Source organism: Carettochelys insculpta, chromosome 11 (genome assembly GCF_033958435.1).
Source record: "Carettochelys insculpta isolate YL-2023 chromosome 11, ASM3395843v1, whole genome shotgun sequence".
Lineage (NCBI taxonomy): Eukaryota > Metazoa > Chordata > Testudines > Carettochelyidae > Carettochelys > Carettochelys insculpta.
In genome coordinates, this window is record NC_134147.1 from 3,877,977 (window position 1) to 3,902,828 (window position 24,852).

The 24,852-nt window shown below is 44.2% G+C and overlaps 1 protein-coding gene across 1 annotated transcript in view; it reads right to left on the reverse strand.

The window, feature by feature from the left end:
- DOCK3 (dedicator of cytokinesis 3) overlaps positions 1-24,852 on the reverse strand; it is a 428,244-nt gene that overhangs the window by 164,550 nt on the left and 238,842 nt on the right. The window contains exons 11-12 of the mRNA XM_075006205.1: positions 24,724-24,784; positions 23,672-23,819 (exon numbers count right to left, since the gene is read on the reverse strand). Of these exons, the coding sequence (XP_074862306.1) occupies positions 23,672-23,819; positions 24,724-24,784 (209 nt within the window). The remainder of the gene's footprint in view (positions 1-23,671; positions 23,820-24,723; positions 24,785-24,852) is intronic.

Here is a 24,852-nt window from a genome sequence, read left to right on the forward strand (position 1 = left end):
CCTCCTCTACTTGCACTACACTGATGACATGATCATCATCCGGACCCACAGAATGGAGGCTCCTGAAGAGTTGTCCCATGATTTCAACAGGTTCCACCTCACCATCATCCTCAGCCTCAACCAGTCCACACAAGAAATCCACTTCCTGGACACTACTGAGCAAATAAGTGATGGTTACATAAACACCACCCCATACCGGAAACACATGGGCCGCTATGCTTACCTACATGCCTCCAGCTCCCATCCAGGGTACACCACATGATCCACTGTATACAGCCAAGCACTAAGGAACAACCACATTTGCTCCAATCCGTCAGAGAGACAAACATCTACAAGACCTCTACCGAGCTTTCCTAAATTGTAATAGCCACCTAAAGAAGTGAAGAAACAGATTAACAGAGCCAGACGTGTACCCAGAAGCCACTTGCTACAAGACAGGCCCAACAAGGAAAATAACATAACACCACTGGCCATCACATACAGCCCCCAGCTAAAACCTCTCCAGTGCATCATCAGTGGTCTACAACACATCCTGGACAATGATCCCTCACTTTCATAGACCTTGAGAGGCAGACAAGTTGTTGCTTAAAGACAGCCCACCAACATGAAACAAATTCTCTCCAGCAATTATAGACCACACCACAGTAACTCTACTTCAGGGACCAATCCTTGCAACAAACCTCAGTGTCAAGTCTGCCCACATACCAACACCAGTGACACCATCACAGGATCTAACCATATGAACCACACCATTGGGGCAATTCACCTGCACATCTACTAATGTAATATATACCATCATGTGCCAGCCATGCCTCTTTGCCACACACATTGGCCAAACTGGACAGTCTCTAGATAAAAAAAATAAACAGACACATCAGATATCTGGAATGGTAACATACAAAAACCTGTAGGAGAACATGTCAATCTCCTTGGACACTCAGTAACAGATTTAAACGTAGCCATTCTGCAACAAAATCTCAAAAACAGACTCCAAAGAGAGACTGCAGAGGTACAACTAGTTTGCAAATTTGACACCATCAGTCAAGGATTGAACAAAGACTGGTAATGGCTGGCCAACTACAAAAGCAGTTTCTCCTTTCTTGGTGTTCACACCTCCACACTAGCTGCTGGAAGTGGGCCACATCCTTCCTGACTGAATTGACCTCATTCACTCTGGCCTTCCTCTTGACTAGGACTCCCTCCTTTTCATGAATTTATATAATAAGACCTGCCTCTGGAATCTCGACTACATCGCATCTGATGAAGTGGGTCTTTGCCCACGAAAGCTTATGCTTATGAGATATTTATGCTCCAAAATATCTGTTAGTCTGTAAGGTGCCACAGGACTTCTCATTGTTTTTGCCTCTCCTGAATATGGATGTGGTATTTCTGAATAAGTTATGCTTATTCTGGGCTTTCCTGTAGTGTGGAAGCATTATTCTGAAATAGTTTATTCTGGAATAAAAACTTCCACATAAACTAGTCTGGAATAAAACTGTAGACATGTCCTTAGTGAGTCAATGATTTAACCATCTAACCATCTGAACACAATTAGTGAGTAAGACTAGCAACCACAATAGCCAGCATAAAATATACAATGAAAGACTGTGAAACAAAGATTTACACAGCTTAGAAAAAACACATGGTCTCCCCTCTTTCTTCAGAATCTGGGGAGTACAGAACATTGTCTAAAGTGGATACCATTCATTTGCTGAAGGCCAATGAGTAACTGAGTAACAAGAGGATCTGACAGATCTACAATCCCTTACAGGGCTTGAGGCTTGTAACTTCTTGACTTGCCAGCGCAGTCAATACCTTGGAGTATTACACAAGTGTAAAAATACTAATACTAGATTTGTTGCTTTGTCAGGCTTCCTTGTACCAGCTTTCTAGGCCTACAAGACTGTCAGAGCCACTTGCTATAATATAACATAGCTGCAGGGCAGAAAGAGCCCCAAAGACTCTAATCTCCATGTTTAAATAGTAGCTATTCAGTTTTAATGAACGATATAGGTTTCTTCTATAAAGACAGTTCAGCAAAGCAGGCAAGTTTCCACTTGGATGAAAAGTAGCTTATGGATTTAATGATTTCAGTGACTGCTGAGTCTAATCTTTACAAGAAAAGTAGATTTACCAGGTTTTCTCTACAGATCTTACTACTAAAAATCTTTATAATTACTTGGCAGCTTGCAGGGAAGGAGATGTTGCAACTCTGAAGTTTGTGTGTTTCACTGTTCCTTCCACTTTGCTACTGACCTCTTTACTTCCAGAAACGAAGTCACCCAACAAATGATACATGAAAACTATCTAAAGGGACTAGCGTGAAGCAGTCACACAAGGAAATTAATAGTAAAATATCCAAGTTAATGTAGATCATTAATAATGTGTTGAAAACACATATATTTTAAAAATTCCAAATCAAAATTTTGTCTTCAAGCAGAAATTTTGTCCTAGAATTATGACCATCTACACTCACAGATAATTCTTAGGGCTTGTCTACACTACCACCTTCCTTCAGAAGAAGGATGGTAATTAGGGTGTTAGGAGTTTACTAATTAAGTGCTGCACTGCATACGCAGCACTTTATTAAGCAAATTCTCCACGAGGCAACTTCGAAGTTTTAAACTTCAAAGCACCGGCGCAGGTCTAGCCACAGCTCACCTGCCGGTACTTCGAAGTTTTCAAAATTTTGAGGAGTAAAGGGACTTCGAAGTAGTCCCAGCACTGTGAGGTACCAGCGGGAGGGCTGCGGCTACATGCGTGCTGGTACCTTCGAAGTTGCCACGGGAGGGGATTAGCTTAATTAATTAATTAATTAGCACAGCACTTCATTAGTAAACTCCCAACACCCTAATTACCATCCTTCCTTTGAAGGAAGGTGGTAATGTACACAAGCCCTTAGTGTGCAAAATGTGGAATGAACTCTAACTTCTGAACTAACATGTGCGATGACATTTTAGGAAGATGTCTTAAAGAACGTCAAGGATGAGTTATGATGTGTTGAGTTTCAATACATCTTGCAGTCCCCTATAACCACTGGAAATATGGTAATAGCTCACAGTTATAGGGTGAACATGAAAAAAGTGAATTTATAAAAACAAATATTACTAAGCATATGCACATTACTTTTAACAGGGAAATAACTCCTTAGTTGTATTTTAATAGCAACATTAGTGGTGGATCAACCTTACCCTGTACAGAATTTACAATTGATACAACAGAAAAATTAGCTACTAGATGAGAATTACAGTCTATATAGGGACATATGGATGAGAGGAACTGGCTTTCAGCCATGTTTCACTTCTTTAAGATATATGATATATAAGGAAGGCTTAAAATGTTTTAATCAAAATACAACATCCCACACAACATAATTGTTTATATTGGAAACTTGGTCTTATGTGCCCTTGAATCATAGAAAAGTAGATACCAGCACCATGAACAAAAGCTATGCCAGCTGTCATGGTTGCGGGGTGTGCCATACCTTTGATCCCTTTTCACCCTGAAGTGACAGGCCACCCTTCCCCTCTCTCAAGGATGGACCCATGCAGTTCAAACAACCTAGGACAGGCTCTCTAGGTGACAGCTTCTCTGTTTACCAACTGTGTTAACATGACAGGCCCAGCTGCGTTTGTCATCTGAAAGCCCATTTCTTCCAGGAGTCTGTGACAGCGGCTGATTAAAGTGACTTAGAAAAAGCTTCCTCAAAAACAAAGTATTATTTATTGACCCAAACAGATAAGGCACACAAAGCAAAGGGTAGTACCAATAAAGGTTGATAAACACATGCTCTAACCCTTAAGTAAACCTCAATCTTACACTGAAATTTCCAGTAAATTCCATTTAGCCCAATTACCTCCAGCTCTGAGCTAAAGCAGTAGGCTGTACTGATGTAGCATGTTCTGTATGTCCCTCTAGGTTAGGGTGACTAGGCTTCTGGTTTTCAACCAAAACACCCAGTCAAAAAGGGATCCTGGAGGCTCTGGTCAGCACCAGAGTCTTGACCATTTACTGTACAATTTGCAGTGCTGCTCCCTGTTTGTCTCAGCACCACACAGTTCCTAGGAAGCAGCTGGCATATTCCCACTTTGACTCCTATGCAAAGAGCAGTGGTTCTCCAACTTCTTGGCCCAACGCTCATCCTGATCCACACAAAGTGTTCCGCAGGTCACCAGCCAACCACCCATAATGACAATATGCATTCACTTATCTCTAAACACCTTGAATACTAAATTATTCATATTAGACTACTGAATCACAAAAATGTAAATACACAGCAACAACATAAGGGGGCATATATTTAGCTCTTATTTTTATATTTTATAACATAAGGGAGTATATACTTCATATCCTCAATTAAAATAAAGTAAATTAATAAATTATTTCCAAAACAAAAAATTTCAGAACTCCCTTTATTCATGGCAGGAGTAGGGAACCTTGTTGAGTCATGGGCCACTGACTGACACATCTTACTCCCTTGCACTCCAGCCCCATGGGGTAGGGGAGGAAGGACTGAGGCTCATCGCTTCCCACAGGCCAGATCAATTGTTCTGGGAGGCCTGGGGCTAGTAGATTTTGTGGTCCACACTAAGTTCTGGGGTGCAACAAAAATGAGGGATTTAGTGTGCAGGATGGGGCGGGCAGCGAACAAGATGTGGGGGCTAAGTGGGAGGGAGAGTGCAGGAACAGGAAGGGAGGAGGGTGCAAGGTCTCGGTGGGAGGTGGGCACGAGAAGGCAATGGGGTCCAGGGTCTGGGCATGAGGGGAATACAGGTCACTTACCTAGCTCCATGTCCCAGGCTGCTTGTAGGCACCGCCCTACACTGTTCCCATTGTCCAGAATCCAGCCAAAGAGAGCAGGAGGGAAATTCTACTGGGAAGCATTTTGCTACACTGCCCATTACCATAGCTGCAAGGAGGGGGAGTTGCAATGCACAGAGATCCTTTTTCTGCTCATCACCTGGATCTGGCTTGAAAGGCTCTGAGCTCCCCATCGCAGTGGTCCAGCCTTGATGTAGGGGAAGGGTTATAGGGCTGGAGCATCAGCACAGGCTCCCCACTGCAGTGAGTGGGGGAGGGGTGAACCCTGAGCTCATTGCCCACCTGCAAGGTGGTTGCAGACCACACTTCGAGAACCACTGGCACAGGCGCAGCCATGGGGTTTTGCGTGCTGCCTCTGCTCCCCAGTGCAATACCCACAAGCTCTCGTTGCCTGCGAACCACAGTCAGTGGGAGTTGCAGGCGTGGCACACATGGGCAGAGCAGAGTGCAGATCCTTCTGGCCATGCCGCAAGTTTTAGGAGCCAGAGGGGAAAAAATGTAACCGTTTCTGGGAGCTGCTTGAGGACACTGTCACCTGGAACCTTCACCCAACCACTTCTTCCTGTGCCCCAGCCCCCTGCCCCAGTCCTGATCCTCCTCTGGCCCACCAAACCCCTTCTTCCATCCCACAGCACTCCCTTGCACCCAAAATCCTTCATCCCTAGCCCCACCCTACAGCCCATACCCCAGCTGGAGATCACATGTCACACCTCCCACAACCCTGATCCCTCTCCCACCCTCCAAACTCCTCAGTCCCTGCCTGAAGCACGCTCCAAAATCCTTCATCTGCCGCCCCATCCCAGAATCTAGATCTCTAGCCACAGCCTTTGCTATCACCCCTACCTTAGACCAGAGCCCCCTCCTTCACCCCAAAACCCTCACACCAGGCCCCAAGTAAGAGACCAGACCCTCAGCTAAAGGCCTCATCCCCAGCACCCCAACCCCATGTCCCAGCCTGGAGCCCCCTCCCGCACTCTGAACTCCTCATTTCTGGCCCCGTCCAGTAGCCTGCACCCTCAGGCAGAGCTCTCACCTCCCCGTCATACCACAGGCCCCTGAGCCAGCCTGATGAAAATGAGCATGTGAGGATGGGGAGAGTGAGCAACAGCGGGGAGGGGGTGGAATGAGCAGGGCAGGCCTCGGAGAAGGCCATGGGAGGTGCTTCAGAAGGATGTTCAATTCTGTGAGAGTAAAAAGTTGGCAACCCTACTTTAGGCATTATATTCTGCACGCTTCTTTTAGCGCTAGGTAGCGTACTTACAGGCATGCTCCTACTATGAGTATAAAGAGCAGTGTAGATGGTGAGACACCATAGAGGTGCATACAGACATACCTGATGAGTTATTTCAGGACCCTATATACTCTGTTTGCCCAAATAATACCCCACTATTTGCACTGCTATTTTTAGTCATGTAGTGCCCAACTGCCTCTCCACTGCTTCAGCCTATAATTGTCTGCAGGAAAAGACTACTCCCCCCTGCCCCAGGAACAGCTCTGGTGTGGGGAAGCAGCAGGGGAAGGCTTAAGCAGCTCTCCAACTTTCACTCAGCCTTTCCAAACTGTCTCAGTCTTCTCGAGCCTTTCCTCTTTTTTTCCAGGCCTGTCCTTTTTTAATGATTTCAGTGTCCTCTCTGATTTTAGGCTCAGGCCTGGGAATTATAAAACCTGGCAAGTAGTGGAGTAGCAAGTCCAAGAGGTACCTGGTGCAAAATAAGAGAGGTGTCTTTTCTGGTTCCAAAATCTAAAATTTTCCTCACCTGTGTGAACTTGGAAAATCACAACTTATTCACCATATCCACAACATGCAGCATCATCATAAGATAAAGCACCCACGTACAAAACCTAAATATTGTTTTACCAGTAAATTTCATCCAACTGCAAATCAGCACAACTGCAATTACGAGGATTCACATATTAACATACACATCTTCTCAACATAAAAATGTGTAACTCAGGTTTTATATGCAAAACTTTGAACTACACATAAGGCACGCCCCAACTATACATATAGTTGGTCAAAAATCACAAAGATGTTAGTAACTACTGTGTTACTACTCTCTCAAGCAGGAGTATTTGACAGGACCTGAGTTATAATGGAAAAACTCAAACAAATTTGCCAGCAGGCATAGCGTTGCTGGGCTCAGGAGCCGGGTCAGCAACCAGGAGCGAGTAGGATCTGTCTACCGCCTCTGTGTCCCAGCTCTATCTGAATGAGAGGCACTGCCCTCTATACTCCCTGTTCCAACTGTTTACTTCTGGTGGCAGTGGTGGCTATCTGCTTGAGTAAGTAGGTTGGTTCCTCCCCCTGAGTCAGAGAGGCCACACTGCCTCACTACACTTGGGACTGGAGGTTTTCTGTAACTCTAAAATGTTTATGACACTGAATAAACAACTATGGTTGTTCTTTCAAGTCAGATACTGAACATTAACCTCATATAGGTTTGAAACTTTACTATGCAGAAGAAAAATGCTTCTTTTTACCATCTTAATTTAAATGAACCAGGCACAGAAATGAACTGTCAACTCCTTTCTTAAAATTGTCCCTTGTTCCCATACTGATGGGCAAGGAACCCCTTTACCATTTCTATGGCCCCAAGCTGTCCAGCAATAGCATAAAAAGAAAAAAATCCATGTCAGAGAACACTCTAGCCCATTTCTTGTATTTTGTATTGAATGCAAATAGCTGTCTGTCCTGACAAACTTAGGAACTTCAAATCAACTTTACACTCTCTCATCCTTTAACTTATGCCCTCTGTTGTTGGCATTAAGAAACTGGGCCCAAACTGCTCGTATTCATTAATTTCATACATTGCCCTCCTTTTTTTTGAAACGGTATTTTTCTCAGTTAACTGGCATCAATCCATTCTTCTCCTTTCAAGATCTTATAATCCTTTCAGAAGTCCCTTTCTTCCTGAACTACTAAAGCCAAATCTAGCACTGGCCCTTCTTTGAGATTCTTAGTCTAGAACGTCAAATAAATGTAAGCTTTAATATACCCTGATAGTCTATGCAAAATCTTCCTTAAGATAAACTAAGTGAATGCCAGACCATATTTGAAACATGATATAGTTTTCATAATACAGGAATATGACTGCCTACTTATGTTTATCTACATGGGAAGATTTTGTTTCCTTTGCTGAAACAAGCAAACATTGCACAGATGGTTTTAACACATTACCCACAAGCAGCCTCAAGTCACTTGCCTACGTTGCATTCCACACTGTAGCTCATTTTAGGAAAACACATGCAAGTTACAGCAGCCCTTAGAATATTCTGCCTTATGGTAGAGGACTGGACTCAGATAAAACTGGCCCCAAATCTAAGTATCATAAAGGTAGGCTTAAGCTATTTTTGCATCAGCCACTCCCCAAGTTGTACTTTTTGGCCAAAGACTAGGAGCTGGTCCTAGTTGCTTAATTTTAAGCATCCAAGTGTGAAAATTGAGGCCTAAATATATTAATCATTAATACATTTTCATAGTTTTCCTTGGGCATTTTACTAGTCATCAAATATTGTAGGTAGGCATCCTTCAGTCTGCATAGACTATGGATTGCGCCCTTTAAAGTTTCAATTGAGGACTTCATTTACAGCGTCTATTGTGACTATAAAGACCCACACAAGAGTGACAGTCCTTGCTGCATCTCTTGCAGATGTAGTGGGTGTCTGGCAAGTCCTTATTGTGCTTTCTGTGTGCTCGCTTCTCCTCTGCTAGCTGTCTGATCTTCAACTCGCCCTTCTGAAGGCCCTTGTGTAACCCCTGCCTCCATCTGCCGCGGTCTGCTAGTTCTTCCCAACTGTCCAGCTCGATGTCTACCTCTCTGAGGTCTCTCTTGCAGACATCTTTCTAGCGCAACTGGGGGCGTCCGGGAGGTCTTTTGCCAGAGGCTAGCTCACCATACAGGATGTCTTTTGGAATCCTTCCATCATTCATCCTGTGGACGTGGCCAAGCCAGCGGAGTCGACGCTGCCTGAGGAGGGTGTGCATGGTTGGGATTCCAGCTTGCTCGAGGATGGCAGTGTTGGTCACTCTGTCCTTCCATGATATTCCAAGGATGTGCCTGAGGCAGCGCAAGTGGAAGACGTTCAGCCTCTTTTCCTGGCGGGCATACAGGGTCCAAGTCTCGCTGCCATAAAGGAGGGTGCTGAGGATGCAGGCTCTGTAGACTTGCATTTTGGTGTGAGTGTACAGCTCGTTGTTATTCCACACTCTCTTGCTGAGTCTGGACAGAGTTGTGGCTGCTTTTCCGATCCTCCTATTTAGCTCAGTGTCCAACGATAGGGTGTCAGTGATGGTGGACCCGAGGTAAACGAACTCGTGGACGACCTCTAACGTATAGTTGTCAATGCTGATTGATGGGGATTCAGCAACATCCTGACCGATTACGTTTGTCTTCTTTAGGCTGATGGTAAGCTCAAAGTCCTTGTACGCTTTGGAGAACTAATCCAGCAGTTTTGGAAGCTGGTCTTCTGTGTGAGACACTACAGCAGCATCGTCTGCGAACAGCATGTCTCTGATGAGGACTTCTCGCACCTTAGACTTAGCTTTCAGCCTTGCAAGATTAAACAGTTTCCCATCAAATCTTGTGTGCAGCAAGATGCCCTCTGTTGAAGATCCAAAGGCATGCTTCAGGAGGAGTGTGAAGAAGATCCCGAACAATGTCAGAGCAAGCACGCATCCTTCTTTGACGCCGCTCCTGATTCTGAAAGCATCCGATAATGCGCCGTCATATTGGATGGTTCCTCTCATGTCTTCGTGGAATGACTGGATCATCTTGAGTAACCGTGGAGGACAGCCTATCTTGTGGAGCAGTTTGAACAGACCATCCCTGCTGACCAAGTCAAAAGCCTTGGTCAGGTCGATGAAGGCTATGTAGAGTGGCTTCCTCTGCTCCCTGCACTTCTCCTGCAGCTGCCTTAGAGAGAAGACCATGTCAATGGTAGACCTCTCTGCGCGGAATCCGCACCGCGATTCGGGGTACACCCTCTCAGCAATCTTCTGGAGTCTGCCAAGGATGACGCGAGTGAACAGTTTACCAGTGATGCTTAGGAGGGAGATTCCACAGTAGTTGTTGCAGTCGCTTCTGTCTCCTTTGTTCTTATACAATGTTACAATGTTAGCATCACGCATAACCTGTGGAACCTCACCCTCTTTCCAGCACAGGCACAGTAGCTCATGTAGGGGTTCCAGGAGTGTGTCCGCGACACATTTGATTACCTCTGGCGGTATACCATCCTGACCAGGGACCTTTCCTGCTGCAATGCTGTCGATGGCTCTCCTCAGTTCATCCACAGTCGGTTCTTGATCCAGTTCGTCCATTACTGGTAGGAGCTCGACGGCATCGAGGGCTGCGTCAACCACAACGTTCTCGCGTGAGTACAGCTCAGAGTAGTGCTCAACCCAGCGCTCCATCTGTTTGGCTTTGTCAGCAATGACTTCACCAGATTTGGATTTCAGAGGTGCCATCTTGTTCTGGGTGGGTTCTAATGCCTTCCTCATACCCTCGTACATTCCTCTGAGATTACCAAAGTCGGCACAGGTCTGGATGTTGCTGCATAGCTGGAGCCAGTGGTTGTTGGCACAGCTCCTGGCTGTCTGCTGTACTGTTCTTCTGGCCTCTCTAAGCGCTTGCTGGGTACTCTGGCTCGGTGAGCGTTTGTACTCCAGGAGTGCAGCACGCTTCTTTTCAATGACTGGAATCATCTCATCGGAGTTAGCTTTGAACCAGTCGTTCGTGTTTCTAGCTCTTCTTCCAAACACCGACAAGGCCGTGTTGTAAACTGTATCCCTCAGATGTTGCCATTTGGATGTTGCATTGGCGCCCCCAAGGCCACTGTGCAGATTTTCCTGGAGGGTCTCTCTGAACTTTTCAGCTTTCTCCGAGTTTGCCGTCTTTCTGGCGTCAATGCGGGGCCTTCCAGCAGGTTTAGAGCGGTACAGCTTCTTGGGTCTCAGCTTGAGCTTGGAGCAAACTAGTGAGTGATCTGTATCACAGTCAGCACTATGATAACTGCATGTCAGAAGGACTTTTTTGAGGTTATTACGCCTTGTGATGACCACGTCTAGTTGATGCCAGTGCTTCGAGCGTGGGTGTCTCCACGACACTCTGTGCTGTGGCTTCATTTGGAAGAATGTGTTTGTGATGCACAGACTCTGGTACGTGCACAGTTCAAGGAGACGCTGTCCATTGTCATTCATTTTTCCCACACCGAAGTGTCCTAAGCAGGAAGGCCACGAGGCCCAGTCAGCTCCAACTCTTGCATTGAAGTCACCCAAGATATACAGTTGTTCATGAGCAGGTATTTGCGCTATAGCAGCATTAAGCACGTCGTAGAACTTGTCTTTTACTTTTGGTGTGGCGTACAGGGTTGGAGCATAAGCGCTGATCAGGTGGACAGGACCGCCGCAAGTTTGAAGCGTGATCCGAAGAAGTCTTTCTGATCCGCCCTTGACTAAATCAACCATTTGTAGAAGGGTGTTTCTGACAGCAAAGCCAACACCATGCTCTCTGGGTTCTTCTTGGGCTTTACCCTGCCAGAAAAAGGTGTAATCCTTTTCCTTTAGAGATCCCGAATTGGCGAGTTGCGTCTCTTGCAGTGCAGCGATATCAACTCTGAGCCTCTTCAGTTTCTCGTTGATGACAGCGGTCTTGCGGGTGTCACTGATGGCCTGAAGATCTTCAGTCAAGCCGGTCAGCATGGTCCGCACATTCCAGCAAGCAAGCTTGAATTGTTGATGTTTCTGATTTCTTGTTGATTTTCTTATTGGTTTGCCTGGTGCCCAAATTTCAGTCACTTGTCAGGTTCAGGAATCTTAAGCCTCACGCACCCAGCGAGGCAAGTGAACTGTGGCGGGACAGTACCCTATTGGCTGGGGGCTGCCCAGCTTGAGGCGGGTGGTGACTGTCCAGTGAGATGCGAGGATCTCTCTCACCGTCAAAGGCAACCCCTGGCGCTCGTTCTCTACGCCAGTCGAGCAAGAGCTTATAACCAGTATCTGTTGCCTCCTGTGTTGATGCAACGCTGTTCAGCGATGCCGGAGTACCTCTCCGGGCGCGAGCCTGGGCATTTATTATGGAGACTCTGGGCTGCCCAGACACCAGTGTCCCCCTCTCGGCTTTACTGATATAGTCCAAAGGAGAGGATAACCTCCACGTCAGCTGCAGGAGTTGCCGGGACAGTGCCAGAAGTTGACACCGAACCGCCCTCAGACTCCACTCCGGATTTTCTGTCAGGGTTCACTCCCTTAGCCTTTCTCCTTCCCAGGATTACCCACAAGGCAGTGGGGTGTGGAGGATGTGGTTAAGGATCCCACTACTTCCTAACTCCCTGTCACCACAGCTCCCTGTGGAGCAATGACCTCACATCCCCGGGACCCTCCTCCCTACCTTTCGCACCCCCCCAGGTACCTTCATCATAGGACCCTCCCCAACCCACTACCCCCATCTGCTCCCATGTCCGCCCTCCTCACTGCACTGGCCCCTCTCCCCCCAGCTGCTCTCAGTACCCCCAGGTCCACCTTCCCCCATCGCTCTTCAGGCTCTTTTCTTCAGAGACTCCTTTTCCTGGTAGTGCTGCCTTGCAGGGCACAGGTGGAACACCATACCCAAGCTCCTCTAGTCTAATATAGTTAAATATATTTATATTTGAACGAGAAATTCCTCATTTGCAGTCCAAATTTCCTTTTAGGTTGTTGCTTCCACAGTAAATTCACAATGAATTAGACTACAATGTCAAACACTGTGGGCAGAAGTAAAACAAAGTCTCTACCCAGTTAGACAAATAACAGCAAAGAAGTGTTGCAAGAGAAAAAACATTTAGGCCATATACTTGCAATGAGAGAAAGGAATTTTATAACCAAAATGTTCCAAGTCCCATAAGACAAAAGGAGAAGAAAATAACAGGAATGTGGAAGAGAAGGCAAAAAGGAAAACAAAGCAGTAACGAGAAAAAAATTGAGATCAGTTTAAGGAAGATAGAAAAGAAAACCAGTGGAGATAAGCCATAAGGAGCAAAGAATTGAAGATAAAAAGGCCATGCAGAAATATATTAATACAGAGACAAGGAAAGTGAGATAAGAAATAATTTATATTTCACATTTAGATTTATTAGTTGTTACTTCATTTTACAAGTTTTAGGGGTCTATAATTAAAATGTTTTATTAATAAAGTAAAACTTTTCATGGTTTGTGTAATGAGCTTATAAATGTGGTGCTGTGGTATTATATCCTCTTTGAGAGACTATAACATGACTGCAGGATTAAGAAACAAGAAAAACTGGATCGCGAGTGGAATAATCTTATTCAGACATAAATCTTTAACAATAACAAAGCAGGCTTGAAATGAATGATAAGAAACTGAATTTTTACACAACCAATCTTTTTGTATTTCCAAGAAATCCCTGTTTAAATGTGAGATACCTTTCAGCCTTATTTAAATTTCCTATATTCTCCATCTGAAAATTATCTGGTCCTATGCTGAGTGGCTCCATTATGGCAGTTGTACACTCTCAGGCTATATCTACAGCTGGCTCAGGCTTGTAGAACTTGGGCTAAGAGAATGTTCAACCGCAGTGTAAACATTCGGATTTGGGTTGGAACCAGAGCTCTGGGACCCTCCCCACTTGGAGGGTCCTAGAGCCTCAATATCTACACACTACAATCACAGAACCCCTTAACCAGGGTCCTGCAAGTCTGAGTCAGCTGGAATAGACCTGCCATAGGTATTTACTTGCAGTGTGGACATACCCTGAGACTAATGGCAGTGCCATAACTAGTTAATTATGTGTCTGAGGCATAAATATAAAATTGCGCCCCCTCACGTTTATATATTTATAGCAGTTATTTCGTAGTAAAAGGGAAAACACATATATATCTTAATACATATAATTATAATATAATCTATACATATAATCATATAGTAACACATATAATTAGAAAATATCACCATGTCAGCTACTATTAGGTATTGATCTATAATTGTACTGCTCGAAGGTAAATTTTAATTAATTTTAGTTTACTAAAAATTCTTTCGCAAGAAGCCACAGTTACTGGCAAGCAGAGAAATATTCGCAGGGCAATTTCCAAATTTGGGTAAGATTTAGCCATAATATGTTCATGAATTAAGTGCAGAAGGTCCAAACTAGTCTCAGAGGAAACACCTGGCAACACTCCTAACGCCTGATGTTTAAAACTCTGAATCTCTGACGCTGTCATCTTTAAAACTTAAATCTAGTGAAGTAGTTATCTTGCAAATTTGAAACACATGTTCAAGGGATGCAATAAACTCATAAAGGAGTTACCTATCTCCTGCTTCAACTCTTAAACTTAAATACAATAGCCTTTAAATGGCTCATACTCCCGGTTAAAGTAGTTATCCTGAGAACTGGAAACATACATTTAATGGCTTGCCACACTGACGTTACCATGGACCTCATAAAGGAAACATCTTTTTAGAAATCGGATAACATTTTCATTGCTAAGTATACTATTTTACTATGCCAGTTTGAAAAAGATGCATCGCTAAGGAAACAGTGCCCCTAAGGAGCAGCTGAAATTGACTGTCCTTGGCACATGCAGGGGCACTAACATGGCATAAGGCATGAGCAAAGATAGTATGGCAGATGTCTTAAAATAATTAATTTTCTATATTATTTTTGGCACCCCCCCTCTGGTGAGGTTCAACAAGGACAAGAGCAGGGTCCTGCACTTTGGATGGGGAAAACCAAAGCACTGCAACAGGTTGGGGACTGACTGGTTAAGCAGCAGTTCTGCAGAAAAAGGCCTGGGGATTACAATAGATAAGAAGCTGGATATGAGCCAAGAGTACACCCTTGTAGCCAAGCATGCTAAAAGGCATACTGGGCTGCATTAGTTGGAGTACTGCCAGCAAATGGAGGGAAATGATTATTCCCCTCTATTCGGCACTGATGAGGCCACATCTGGAATATTACACCCAGTTTTGGGCTTCATATTACAGAAAGAGTATGGGCACATTGGAAAGACCTCAGCCAAGAGTGACAAAAATGATGAGGGGGCTGGAGCACATGGCTTATGAGAAGGGGCTGAGGGATTTGAGCTTATTTAGTCCACAGAAGAGAAGAGTGAGGAGAGGGGGGTTGATAGCAGCCTTCAACTCCCTGAAGAGGGCTTCTACAGAGAGAACTAGGCTAGTCTCAGTGGTGGCAGATGACAAAACAAGGAGTAATGGTCTCAAATTACGTTAGGGGAAGCCTAAGTTGGGTATTAGGAAGAAGTAGTTACTCACCTTGTGCAGTAATGATGGTTCTTCAAGATGCATGTTGCTGTGGGTGCTCCACTCTGAGTGCCTGTGTGTCCTCACACTAGTGCTCAGAGGTTCTTCTGTAGCCTTGGTTTCCCACACCTCACATGCGCAGAAGCATCTCCTCATGCCCTCTGGCGGACATGCGGCACACACTCCTCTGTTCGTTCCCATTCCTGGTGATTGCTGAACGAGTGGCTGAGAACATCTGCTGTGACGTTCAACATCCCGGACAAGTACATGGCAGAGGGGGTAATGTGATGCCGGAGGCACCATGTCCACAATTTTATGGCCTCTGCAATCGGCGACAGAGGCAGAACCCCACCCTGACAGTTGATAAAGTACATGCAGGTGATATTGTCTGTAAGGATATTGAGGGAGCTGTGCACTAGGAACCTTTGGAAATGTTTGCAAGCATAACAAACTGCCTGAAGCTCCAAAAGGTTGATGTGGCGCACCTGTTTGGTGAAGGACCATCTGCAGTGCACACTGTGAGAGCTGAGATGGGCCCCTGAGTCCATGAGGGGAGCATCCATAGTAAGCGTGACTGATGGGGGCAGTTGGTGGAACAGCACACCAGTGAGAACATTGCCCGAATATGTCCAGCAATGAAGAGAAGCAAGAACGCATGATGGAATGACCACGGTTTCGGTCAACGGGTCTCTGGCCAGAGCATGGCACGTGGCAAGGCAGGACTGAAGACAGTGGACATGAAGTCTGGCAAGTCTGACCATGTATATGGTAACAGCCATGTAACCCAGCAATCTGAGGCATATGCACACTGTAACAGTGGGAAATAAACATGCCACTAAGATGAGATTGCATGGGGCCTGAAACCTTTGCAGGGGCAGCGTGGCCCCAGTGGTAGTGATGTTCAGGTGCACTCTGATGAATTCTGGGGACTGCACAGGGTGAAGTGTGGAATCCTCATAGTTCATGTGGAAGCCAAAGCTCAACAGAAGGTTCACAGTGACCCACACCATGCTAAGGGCCTCAGTGAACAATGGCCCTTTTATGAGACAATAGTCCAGATAGGGGAAGATAATGACCCCATGTCTGATTAGGTAGGCTACCATGACTACCAGAGTCTTGGAGAAAATCCTGGGTGTGGCAGAAAGCCCAAACAGGAGGCTCAGTACTGATAATGGTGGGGCCCCACCGTGAACTGAAGGAAGCATTTGTGCACCAGATGAATGGTAATGTGGAAGTAGACATCTTGTAGGTCGAGACCTGAGAACCAATCATTTCTGTCCAGAGCCGGGATAATGGTTGTGAGAGTCAGCATCTTGAGCCATCAATAAAGGACATATTTGCTGAGCTGTCTGAGGTAGAGAATGGGCCTCCAGCCTCCCATTTTCTTCTGGGTTAGGAAGTACAAGGAGTAAAAACCCCTGCCCCAGAACTCCACGGGAACCAGTTCCACAGCTCCCAAGCAGAGGAGATGCTGGACCTCTTGGTCAAGAAGATCTCATGAGAAGAGTTCCTGAAAAAGGAAAGGATAAGGGGGTAGACAGGGGGAGTTGAGGTAAAGAGGATAGAGTACCCCTGGGGTCACTAACTCCAGGACCCACTTGTCCGAGGTAATGGTACAGCAGCAGTGGAAAAAGAGGCAAAGGTGATGGAGAAAGGGGTGATCAGTGGACCATAGACTGGCTGGACCAGAAAGACCTCTCAGGCTCTCAACGACACCCTCAAAACTGCTGCCTGGGAGGTTGAATATTGGACGTGGAGGGCTGCTGCTGTTGTTGCTGCCTATTGGAACGTCATTGTTGGGACGTGTTCCATTGACAGGGTTCAAAGCTTTGTTGTTGCCGGTGTTGTGACCAGAAGTACTCCTCTGGCCTTTGGTATGGGAAGTAGCAGGCCCATTTAACCCATGACTTGTACATTCCTATGGTATGAAGCATGGTACAGGAATTGTGAAATAGAGGATCTTGTCAACTTTTTGAGCAAACAAATGCTGTTTATCAAAGGGGTCCTCCACTGTATGCTGCAATTCTTTTGGGACCCTGGATGGCTGAAGCCACAATGTGTGCCTCATAACCACTGCACCCCCTGTGACTCTGGCCACCATGTTCATGACAGCCATTGTGGACCGTAGGGCCATACGGGCAATAATATGCCCCTCACAGATCACGCTGATGAGGGCTGGGCACTGTTGTTCTAGCAGGGCTAGGACCCACACTTGTAGTTTAGAATAGTTGAGATGGTCATAGTCAGCCAGCATGGCCGTGTAGTTAGCCACGCACAGCAAAAGCATGCCTGACAAGTAAACCTCATGCCCCAGGATGTCTCATTTTTAACTTGATTTATCTTTGGGAGTGGAACAAAATGATTTAGTCTTTTTCTGGGTGGCTTTGATGACGAGTGAGTTCAGTTGGGGGGATGCATGAGAAGGAACTCTGCATCTTTGGAAGCCACAAAATACTTCTTGTCCACCTTTTTTGTTCATGGGGAGGGATGGAAGCGGGTCTCTGCCAGAAGATTCTGGTGGGGTCCATGATGGCCTCGTCCATAGGCAATGCTACTGGTGACAAAGAAGGCAGTTGCAAAGTGAGGAGGAGCCTGTATTGTTTTACGAGGACCTCCTTTAAGTCTTTCCCCTGTGCTACAACCACCCAACTGAACAGATCCTGGAAAGCCTTGGCATACTCCATTGAGGCAGGCGATACTGACAGCACCACATCATCTAGCAAGGATGATGAGGGATGCGAGGGGTATGCCTGCCCATCCTTGGATAAAGAGTCCTTGCTGCTGGAATGCTGGGAAGGTAGGTATGGTGCCAACGTAGAGGGTTTTGGTGGATGGCGGGGATGATCCCCTGAGGTCCTAGATGTTGCTGACGGAGGATAGGACTGAGGGAATCTGGCTTGCCCTGAGGATCACTACGGCCCTGGATCATGAGGATAAGAATGAGGGTGCCCAAACCATCTTGGAGGAGGTTCCAGGTACATCATGGTGGTTGAGTGCATGGGGTTGGAATGTTGGGAAGAAAAGCATTCTGGTGGTCAGAACCATCCCTTCCAGGTGTCTGGGGTCCAGTGTCTGACATGTAGGAAAGCACCGACTGCTGCAACAGCTACAGAGATGCAGGTGGTACCAGAGATGTTTGGTGCGGAGAGCCACATGGCGGTGGTCCTGGTGCCAATTGGTGTTGCAGCTGGGGGGTCAGTTTGTCAGCACTTTGACACTATGCCATGGTCCAGTGCCAATGGCCCCAGCAGTGTGGCATCTCAGTGTCATATTGTTATTCCCTTTGGTGTTGCACAGGCACGGTGATGAATCAGCCCTTGTGCTGTGTGAAGCCATGCCCAGAGATTGCTGAGAGTGGTACAGCGATTAGGATCGGTGCTGTTTTTGCTCCATGTCTGATATCAAAGACGAGGTCTTAAATTTAGAAGACCTGTCATCCTTCAGAGCTCAACCAACCATAACCGGTAGTGCCAACAGTGCCGACAGAGTCAAGGGCACCAATGGCTTCCAAGTAGGTTTGAGAGCGCTCTTCTTGGTAGTGCCAGCAATGATGGTGCCCGGGACACCACAGTCACCTGTTTCACTGGCACAGCCCACAGAGATGGCGCTGGAGGCAGAGAGTACACCTGAGACAGGTCCACAATGGAAGGAGGGGTACCACCTGAGGCAGAGGGATTGTTGGCATCCGCACCTGTGGTCGCCCATGCAGTGTCTTTCACAGGCATCTGCTCCGGAGCTGCAGGTTGAAGGGATTTCTCATATGCCTTGAGCCTGTTGGTTCAGTCCTTTCTAGCCTGTGTGGCAAGGCTGGACCAGTGGGTACAGGACTGAGTTTGACATCCCTCACCCAGACATTTGATGCAGAAAGTAAGGCCATCGGAGGTCAGCACCACTTCTCTGCTCGTGGCACACTGCTTGAATCCGGGAGAGCTTGGCATCACAGTGACACAGCAAAAATTCACAAGTGCTAAAACTAACCATAACTTAACACTTTTTGGTAGACTAACTATAAAGCGAACAGTGAACAGTAACAGGCTAAAGAACTAACTACAAACCACTAACAGATTAAAAATTTGTTTTCTGCAGAGAGAATGAAGCTCTGTCTACAGCCAAGTACAGTAGAGGAGAAACTGAGGAGCCTGTGTTGTGCGCATGCCAGAGGGCATGGGGAGGTGCTTCTGCACACATGCAACACAGGAAACCATGGCTATAGAAGAATCTCCAAGCACTCCCGCGAGGCTGCACCAACACCCAGCGTGGAGCACCCACAGGGACAATACTCGAAGAAAAACTATTTCACTAGCAGGACAGTGAAGCACTGGTGGTAGAATCTCCATCCTCAGAGATTTAAGGCCAGGTTTGACAAAACCCTGGGTGGGATGATTTAGTTGAGGTTGGTCCTACTTTTGAGCAGCGGTTTGGATTACCTGACTGTGGCTGCTCTGAGCCCTTAGAACTGCTCCAACATGACTTGGAGGACTTTTCAGTCAGCCATTCTTCCAACTCTAATCTACCATGATTCCACAATTACATATTCAATAATGATTTTTAAAACTATATTTTGCATTAGGAGTCATGTTTTTAAAAATAGCTCCCAGAAAGGTATGCACAATGACAAATAAAAATAATGGCTTGTCTCTTTCGACCTACAGACCTATCACCAACAACGTTCATTGTCACACGTTTTGAAGACAAAAATGTGTCTCTTTTTCATAAGTTACAATATAAAGTAATTAACAGACCTTAGGACACCAGAAATATTTCTTTAAAATATAACTCTGTTTTTTTTTCACTGGTAGCCACAGGGCAATTTTTCACACATCCCACTGCCAGGCTTAAACCCCTCACAGTCCCAAACCTTCCTCCACCCTCTGTACCCTGTGTAACCATGATACTCCTAGAGTGTGAAAGGACTGTACGTATGTTATAATATAGATTATACAAAATATAGGTCCAAAAGAAATAGCACACACCACAGGAGAAATGACAACACTGATTACTATGACACATACTTCTAGGTATAGTACAAAAATCACTTCAATGATGGTATGCCATGCCACTGGTATTAGAAAAACAATAAAGTCCACTAGCAGAATAGTGAGGATTCCATTAGGATACAACATCTGTCCCTGAAACTTTTTATTTTTTTACTTCAGCATTGTGAGGTGCTTCAGAAAAACAAAAAAGCAAACAAATCAACCTCCAAAACAAACCCCAACCCAAGTCTCAATGTACATTTAGGATAAAGAGATCTTTAAACAAAGTGAACTTCTCTTTTGTAAATGAGGAAGAAAAAATTAGCATTACCATCTTCAAATTTAGCTTCCTTTCGTATTCACAGCTTTTTAACAGATACATAAACTGCCGATGTACTTAAAGGAAGGCATACAGTTTAAAGTATACAGCTATACTGTGGTTCCTAAAGTTACATTATGACATTAAAATGCACACAATGCTCCAGGGCCAGATCTTCAAAGATATTTAGGTATCCTAAAATGCAGGAAGGAGCCTACTTGTTTTTTTCAAAGCTGCCTAACACCCATTGGGATTGTATTCATATAGGGACTTTTGAAAGTTCTGTATATGTAAGCTAGATGCTTTAGAAAATTTCCCGTATGTGTATCTTTAGGCATCTAAATATAATTAAAATCAGGCCCTTAGTTACAAATAAAAATGGCTAGCCTTTTGTCCTATAATAGGCACAGTGCACAAGAACACAAAACTGGATCTAAACAAAAGGCATTTAAAATAATACAGATGACTGAAGCAGTGGACCACAGACAATCTGCTTTAATGGAAGCTGGCATAAGCTGCTGCACATCTTATCATTTTGTGTTATTGAAATAACTGATGATTGCGAGAACTGAGGAAAATTTTCTCACTTGTTTCAGAGATCAAATTGTCCAGAAGAAATTTTGTGTTTGCCAATTTTCATTGTCCTTACCGGATGCTTGCAGTATGACCATCAGCTGCTAAGCAGTACAAAAGCCTTATTTTGTGTGACATTCTGAACCTCTGACCCAACTCAATATCCATTCATCCTTTTCCCTACAGCTAGTTTTCAGAGAGCATTTAAAGATTCTACAGAGTGATAACATATAGCGATTTAAATCCCTCACATATCTAAAAAAATTCAGACCTGTAAGCAAATCACTTTGAAAATAATCTGAATTCACTGCCATAAGTCCCAAATTAAGCATATAGTTTATCAATCCTCCTAAAACAAGAAAACACTTTCAACCTTAAAACTGATTTTTTTAATCTTTTTAATTAAAATGTTAACTGCAAATCTTTGAAAGCAACAGTTAAAATACTAATCCTTATTATTGCTAAACAATCCATCAGGGGTTAAAAAACAGCTCACAAATGCTTTTAAGTCGATTAAACCTGCTAGAATGTTTTGATAAAATCTGTCACTCAAACACCAACATGAAATGGATTCTGAATATCAATGGTAATGTGCAGGTAGAACAAAGTCTTAGGTCAGGTATGTGTGTGTGTGTATTCATTCACTAATCTGACTTGCATCTTCAAAGGATGAAGGAAGACTATCAGTGGCCCTCTAGTGCAAAGTGACAATCAATGAACTTGCGAGCACACATAGGAATTAATTACCAACAAGCTCTCTTTAACTAACCATCAGAAACCAATATTGATCCAATAAAGCAGCCAGACTCTGTGAGCAGTTGTGAGTGGAAGCCAAAGAGATAATTTCAGTGTGGCCAGGAAAATCTGACAGATTTATTTTAAGAAGGTCAAAGGCAGATGATGCCACTAGAAATAAACTGTATATTAAAGGTTCAGAACAAGACTCCAAAACACAAACTTGACTGAGTAACAGAAATATACTTGAACTTTTCATGCTTTTCTGTCAATGAAGTCATCTCTTGTACTATGAATGACAGTCAGCATTTCAGTCTTTAATTCAGTGGTTCTCTTTCTTTTATTTATAAGTGATAGACTGGCCTTATGGGCTCTGGTAAGCCTCCACAGCCCTTTATGGCATGTGAGTGTCTACCTTTTTCTGCCCATTCTCTCTTCTTTTTCTCTATCTTCTTGTTTCCAAGCTTTTTGCCCTCCTTTTTAAAATCCCTTCATCTTCTTCCTTCCTTTTTTGCTTTCTGTTTTTATATAGTTTTGCTCCTGTGTTTTGCTGCCCTTTCCTGCTTGTGCCCTCCTGCCTGTTTCTCTCCTTACTGGAAGTGGGGTGCCCATCAGAAATCTACAATCCTGGACACATGCTGCTCTTTTGTTGGAACAGAGAGAAAGACTCAGCTGATGACATGCTTCTTAAACCTAAGTCTTACTTGCATGAATTGCTCCTATAGCCATGTAAATGATCTCAAGTGCAGCACGGCAATGTAGTTTTTCAAGGAGGTGCCAAATGATTTAGACCCAGTGGCACATTTGCGATAACCTGTCAGAGTGGATCCATAATCTTGCAGCTTTTCCCACCCTTACTGCACTTCTCTTTCCTGCAACCCCTGACCAGACCAAGGTTTCTTTCTCTCTCACCCCGAGATTGCAGAACACTGTTTTAACCATTCTGTAAGCTTTTAAAAAGGAAGCTGAGTAGTCCTGAGAGTGACATCAATAATAAAAAGGAAAAAGGCCAGTTTATGAATTCTCCCCACTAATGTATATTCAATGAGTATTCCAAAATGTGTCTTCCTGTCATGCAATCAGGATAACACATCATGGCTGGGTCTACACGAGCCCCCTCCTTTCGGAAGGGGCATGTTAATGAATGGGTTCAAAATATGCTAATGAGACACTCCATGAATATGCAGTGGCTCATTAGCATAATGGCAGCCACGGCAACTCAAAAGTGTGGCTCTTCGAATCGCGCGCTGCCTGAGGAGATGGAGACCTTCCAAAAGGACCCTCAGTTTTCAAAAGTCCCTTCTTCCTAATACCAGATAGCGGTGCACGATTCTTTCTAATACCACAGATGGCGCATGATTCGAAAAGCCGCACTTTCGAATTGCCGCAGCTGCCATTATGCTAATAAGGTGCTGCATATTCACGGCAGCGCCTCATTAACATCTTTCAAACCCACTCATTAACATGCCCCTTCCAAAAGGAAGGGGCTCGTGTAGATACAGGGCATATCTTTAACATGAAACTGCATGTAGTTTTAGTATATCTCCTACAGGCTTGCTAGCTGTCTTGCAACTGCAAGAAAAAGCAAGGGCAAGTCGAAACTTTCCTGCCCATGCTCTCTCTCCCCTCCACTCACATTCTTGTTTCCTTCTGAAAAGAAACATCTCAATAATGGGCTACCAGGGATATACTTTAAGAAACTTAGCATTAGCAGCAACCAGATAAATAAAACAGATTAGAAGACCGGAGAATTCATCAATATAAGCAGCACACACTTGCACGAGTTTTATTTAGGTTACTTGTTTGTGAGCATGAGAGCAGGTCATGCTAACCAGACAGGGAGAGGAATTCACAAAAAAATTATACATATCATATCATACTTCAGTGCTAAATTTCTAATTTGTGGCACATCTGTGTTCTTCTTCGCCTAGTATTACGATACCTAACAGATATTAATTGCTCATGCAGTGTCTTTCTCCCTCTAGTGAGTTACTCACGTGTAAACTTTGAGAACAAAATCTTTTTCTTCCTTTAGTTCAGAGATAGACTGAAGTACATCCATGATGCTCAATACTGCACAGCCATAGGGGCGACGATAATGTAGGTGGGAGGGACCCTTTTTTGAATCATTTAGCAGCATGCGACCTGAAACAGTTTGGTTAGAAATTAAAATTCAGCCGCTCTCTCTGTTCCTATCTTTCTTGTTGTCTCTATGTGACTGTCTACACATATGTGCAGTACAAACTATAACACAGATCTTTCTATATCTCTCTTTTCATGTTCTTATACATATGAATTAGCATATTATTAGCATATTATATATATATTAGCATATAAAATATTATTTTATATTAGCATAAAATTCTCTTAACTAGGACATTTCTATAGCCTGTCTATTACTCTGATTATGTTACTATCCCATTAGGAGATAAAATTTCTTTAAACAACATCAAAAATCTAAAATAAAATATTTTACTTAATACAAATACAAGAAATTTTTATCTGGTATCTTCTTAATTAAAACACCAAAATCTTAACATCCTGACATTGGGTAAATACATCCCCATTAAGGGGAGTATTGGTGTGAGCGTGTGCACTAATAACACGTCTCAAAAACTTGCCATTGACATTTACTGTCATTGGGAACTCAAGAGAAAAAGAGCTCCCAGTATTTATCTAGCTGAAAATGATTTACAACTATGAATGACCAGGTATGCTGAAATCATCTCCAAAAAGTGAACTTATCTTCCCCTTTCCTACATTTTGCGTTCAAAGTTTAGAAGGGTGTACAATAAAGCTGATATTTTCTCTAATTGATATTTTAGACAAGTCTTAGGTTCCAGATCAAGAAAATCGGTGCCTATCAATTACTAAATTGTATTAATATTTATAGCACCATAGTCTGAACTTCTGTTTCTACAAAGAGGTTGGGGTCTGTGATGGAGCTTTCTAATTGGCTAAATTCATCAGTGTCAATTCATCATAGTTTTTAAAAATACTTCTTGTTTTGATGTAATTTAAAAAAAATATTTAGCAACTTATACTGTACCTATTCGAATGACATGTGCAACTATGTACAAGTCCCTCTTCATGTCCTTGCTGCTGAGATCCTAACAAATTGGAAAAAATATAGACATTAAAACAATTATTACAACACACTTTTGACCTTAAAGCAGGT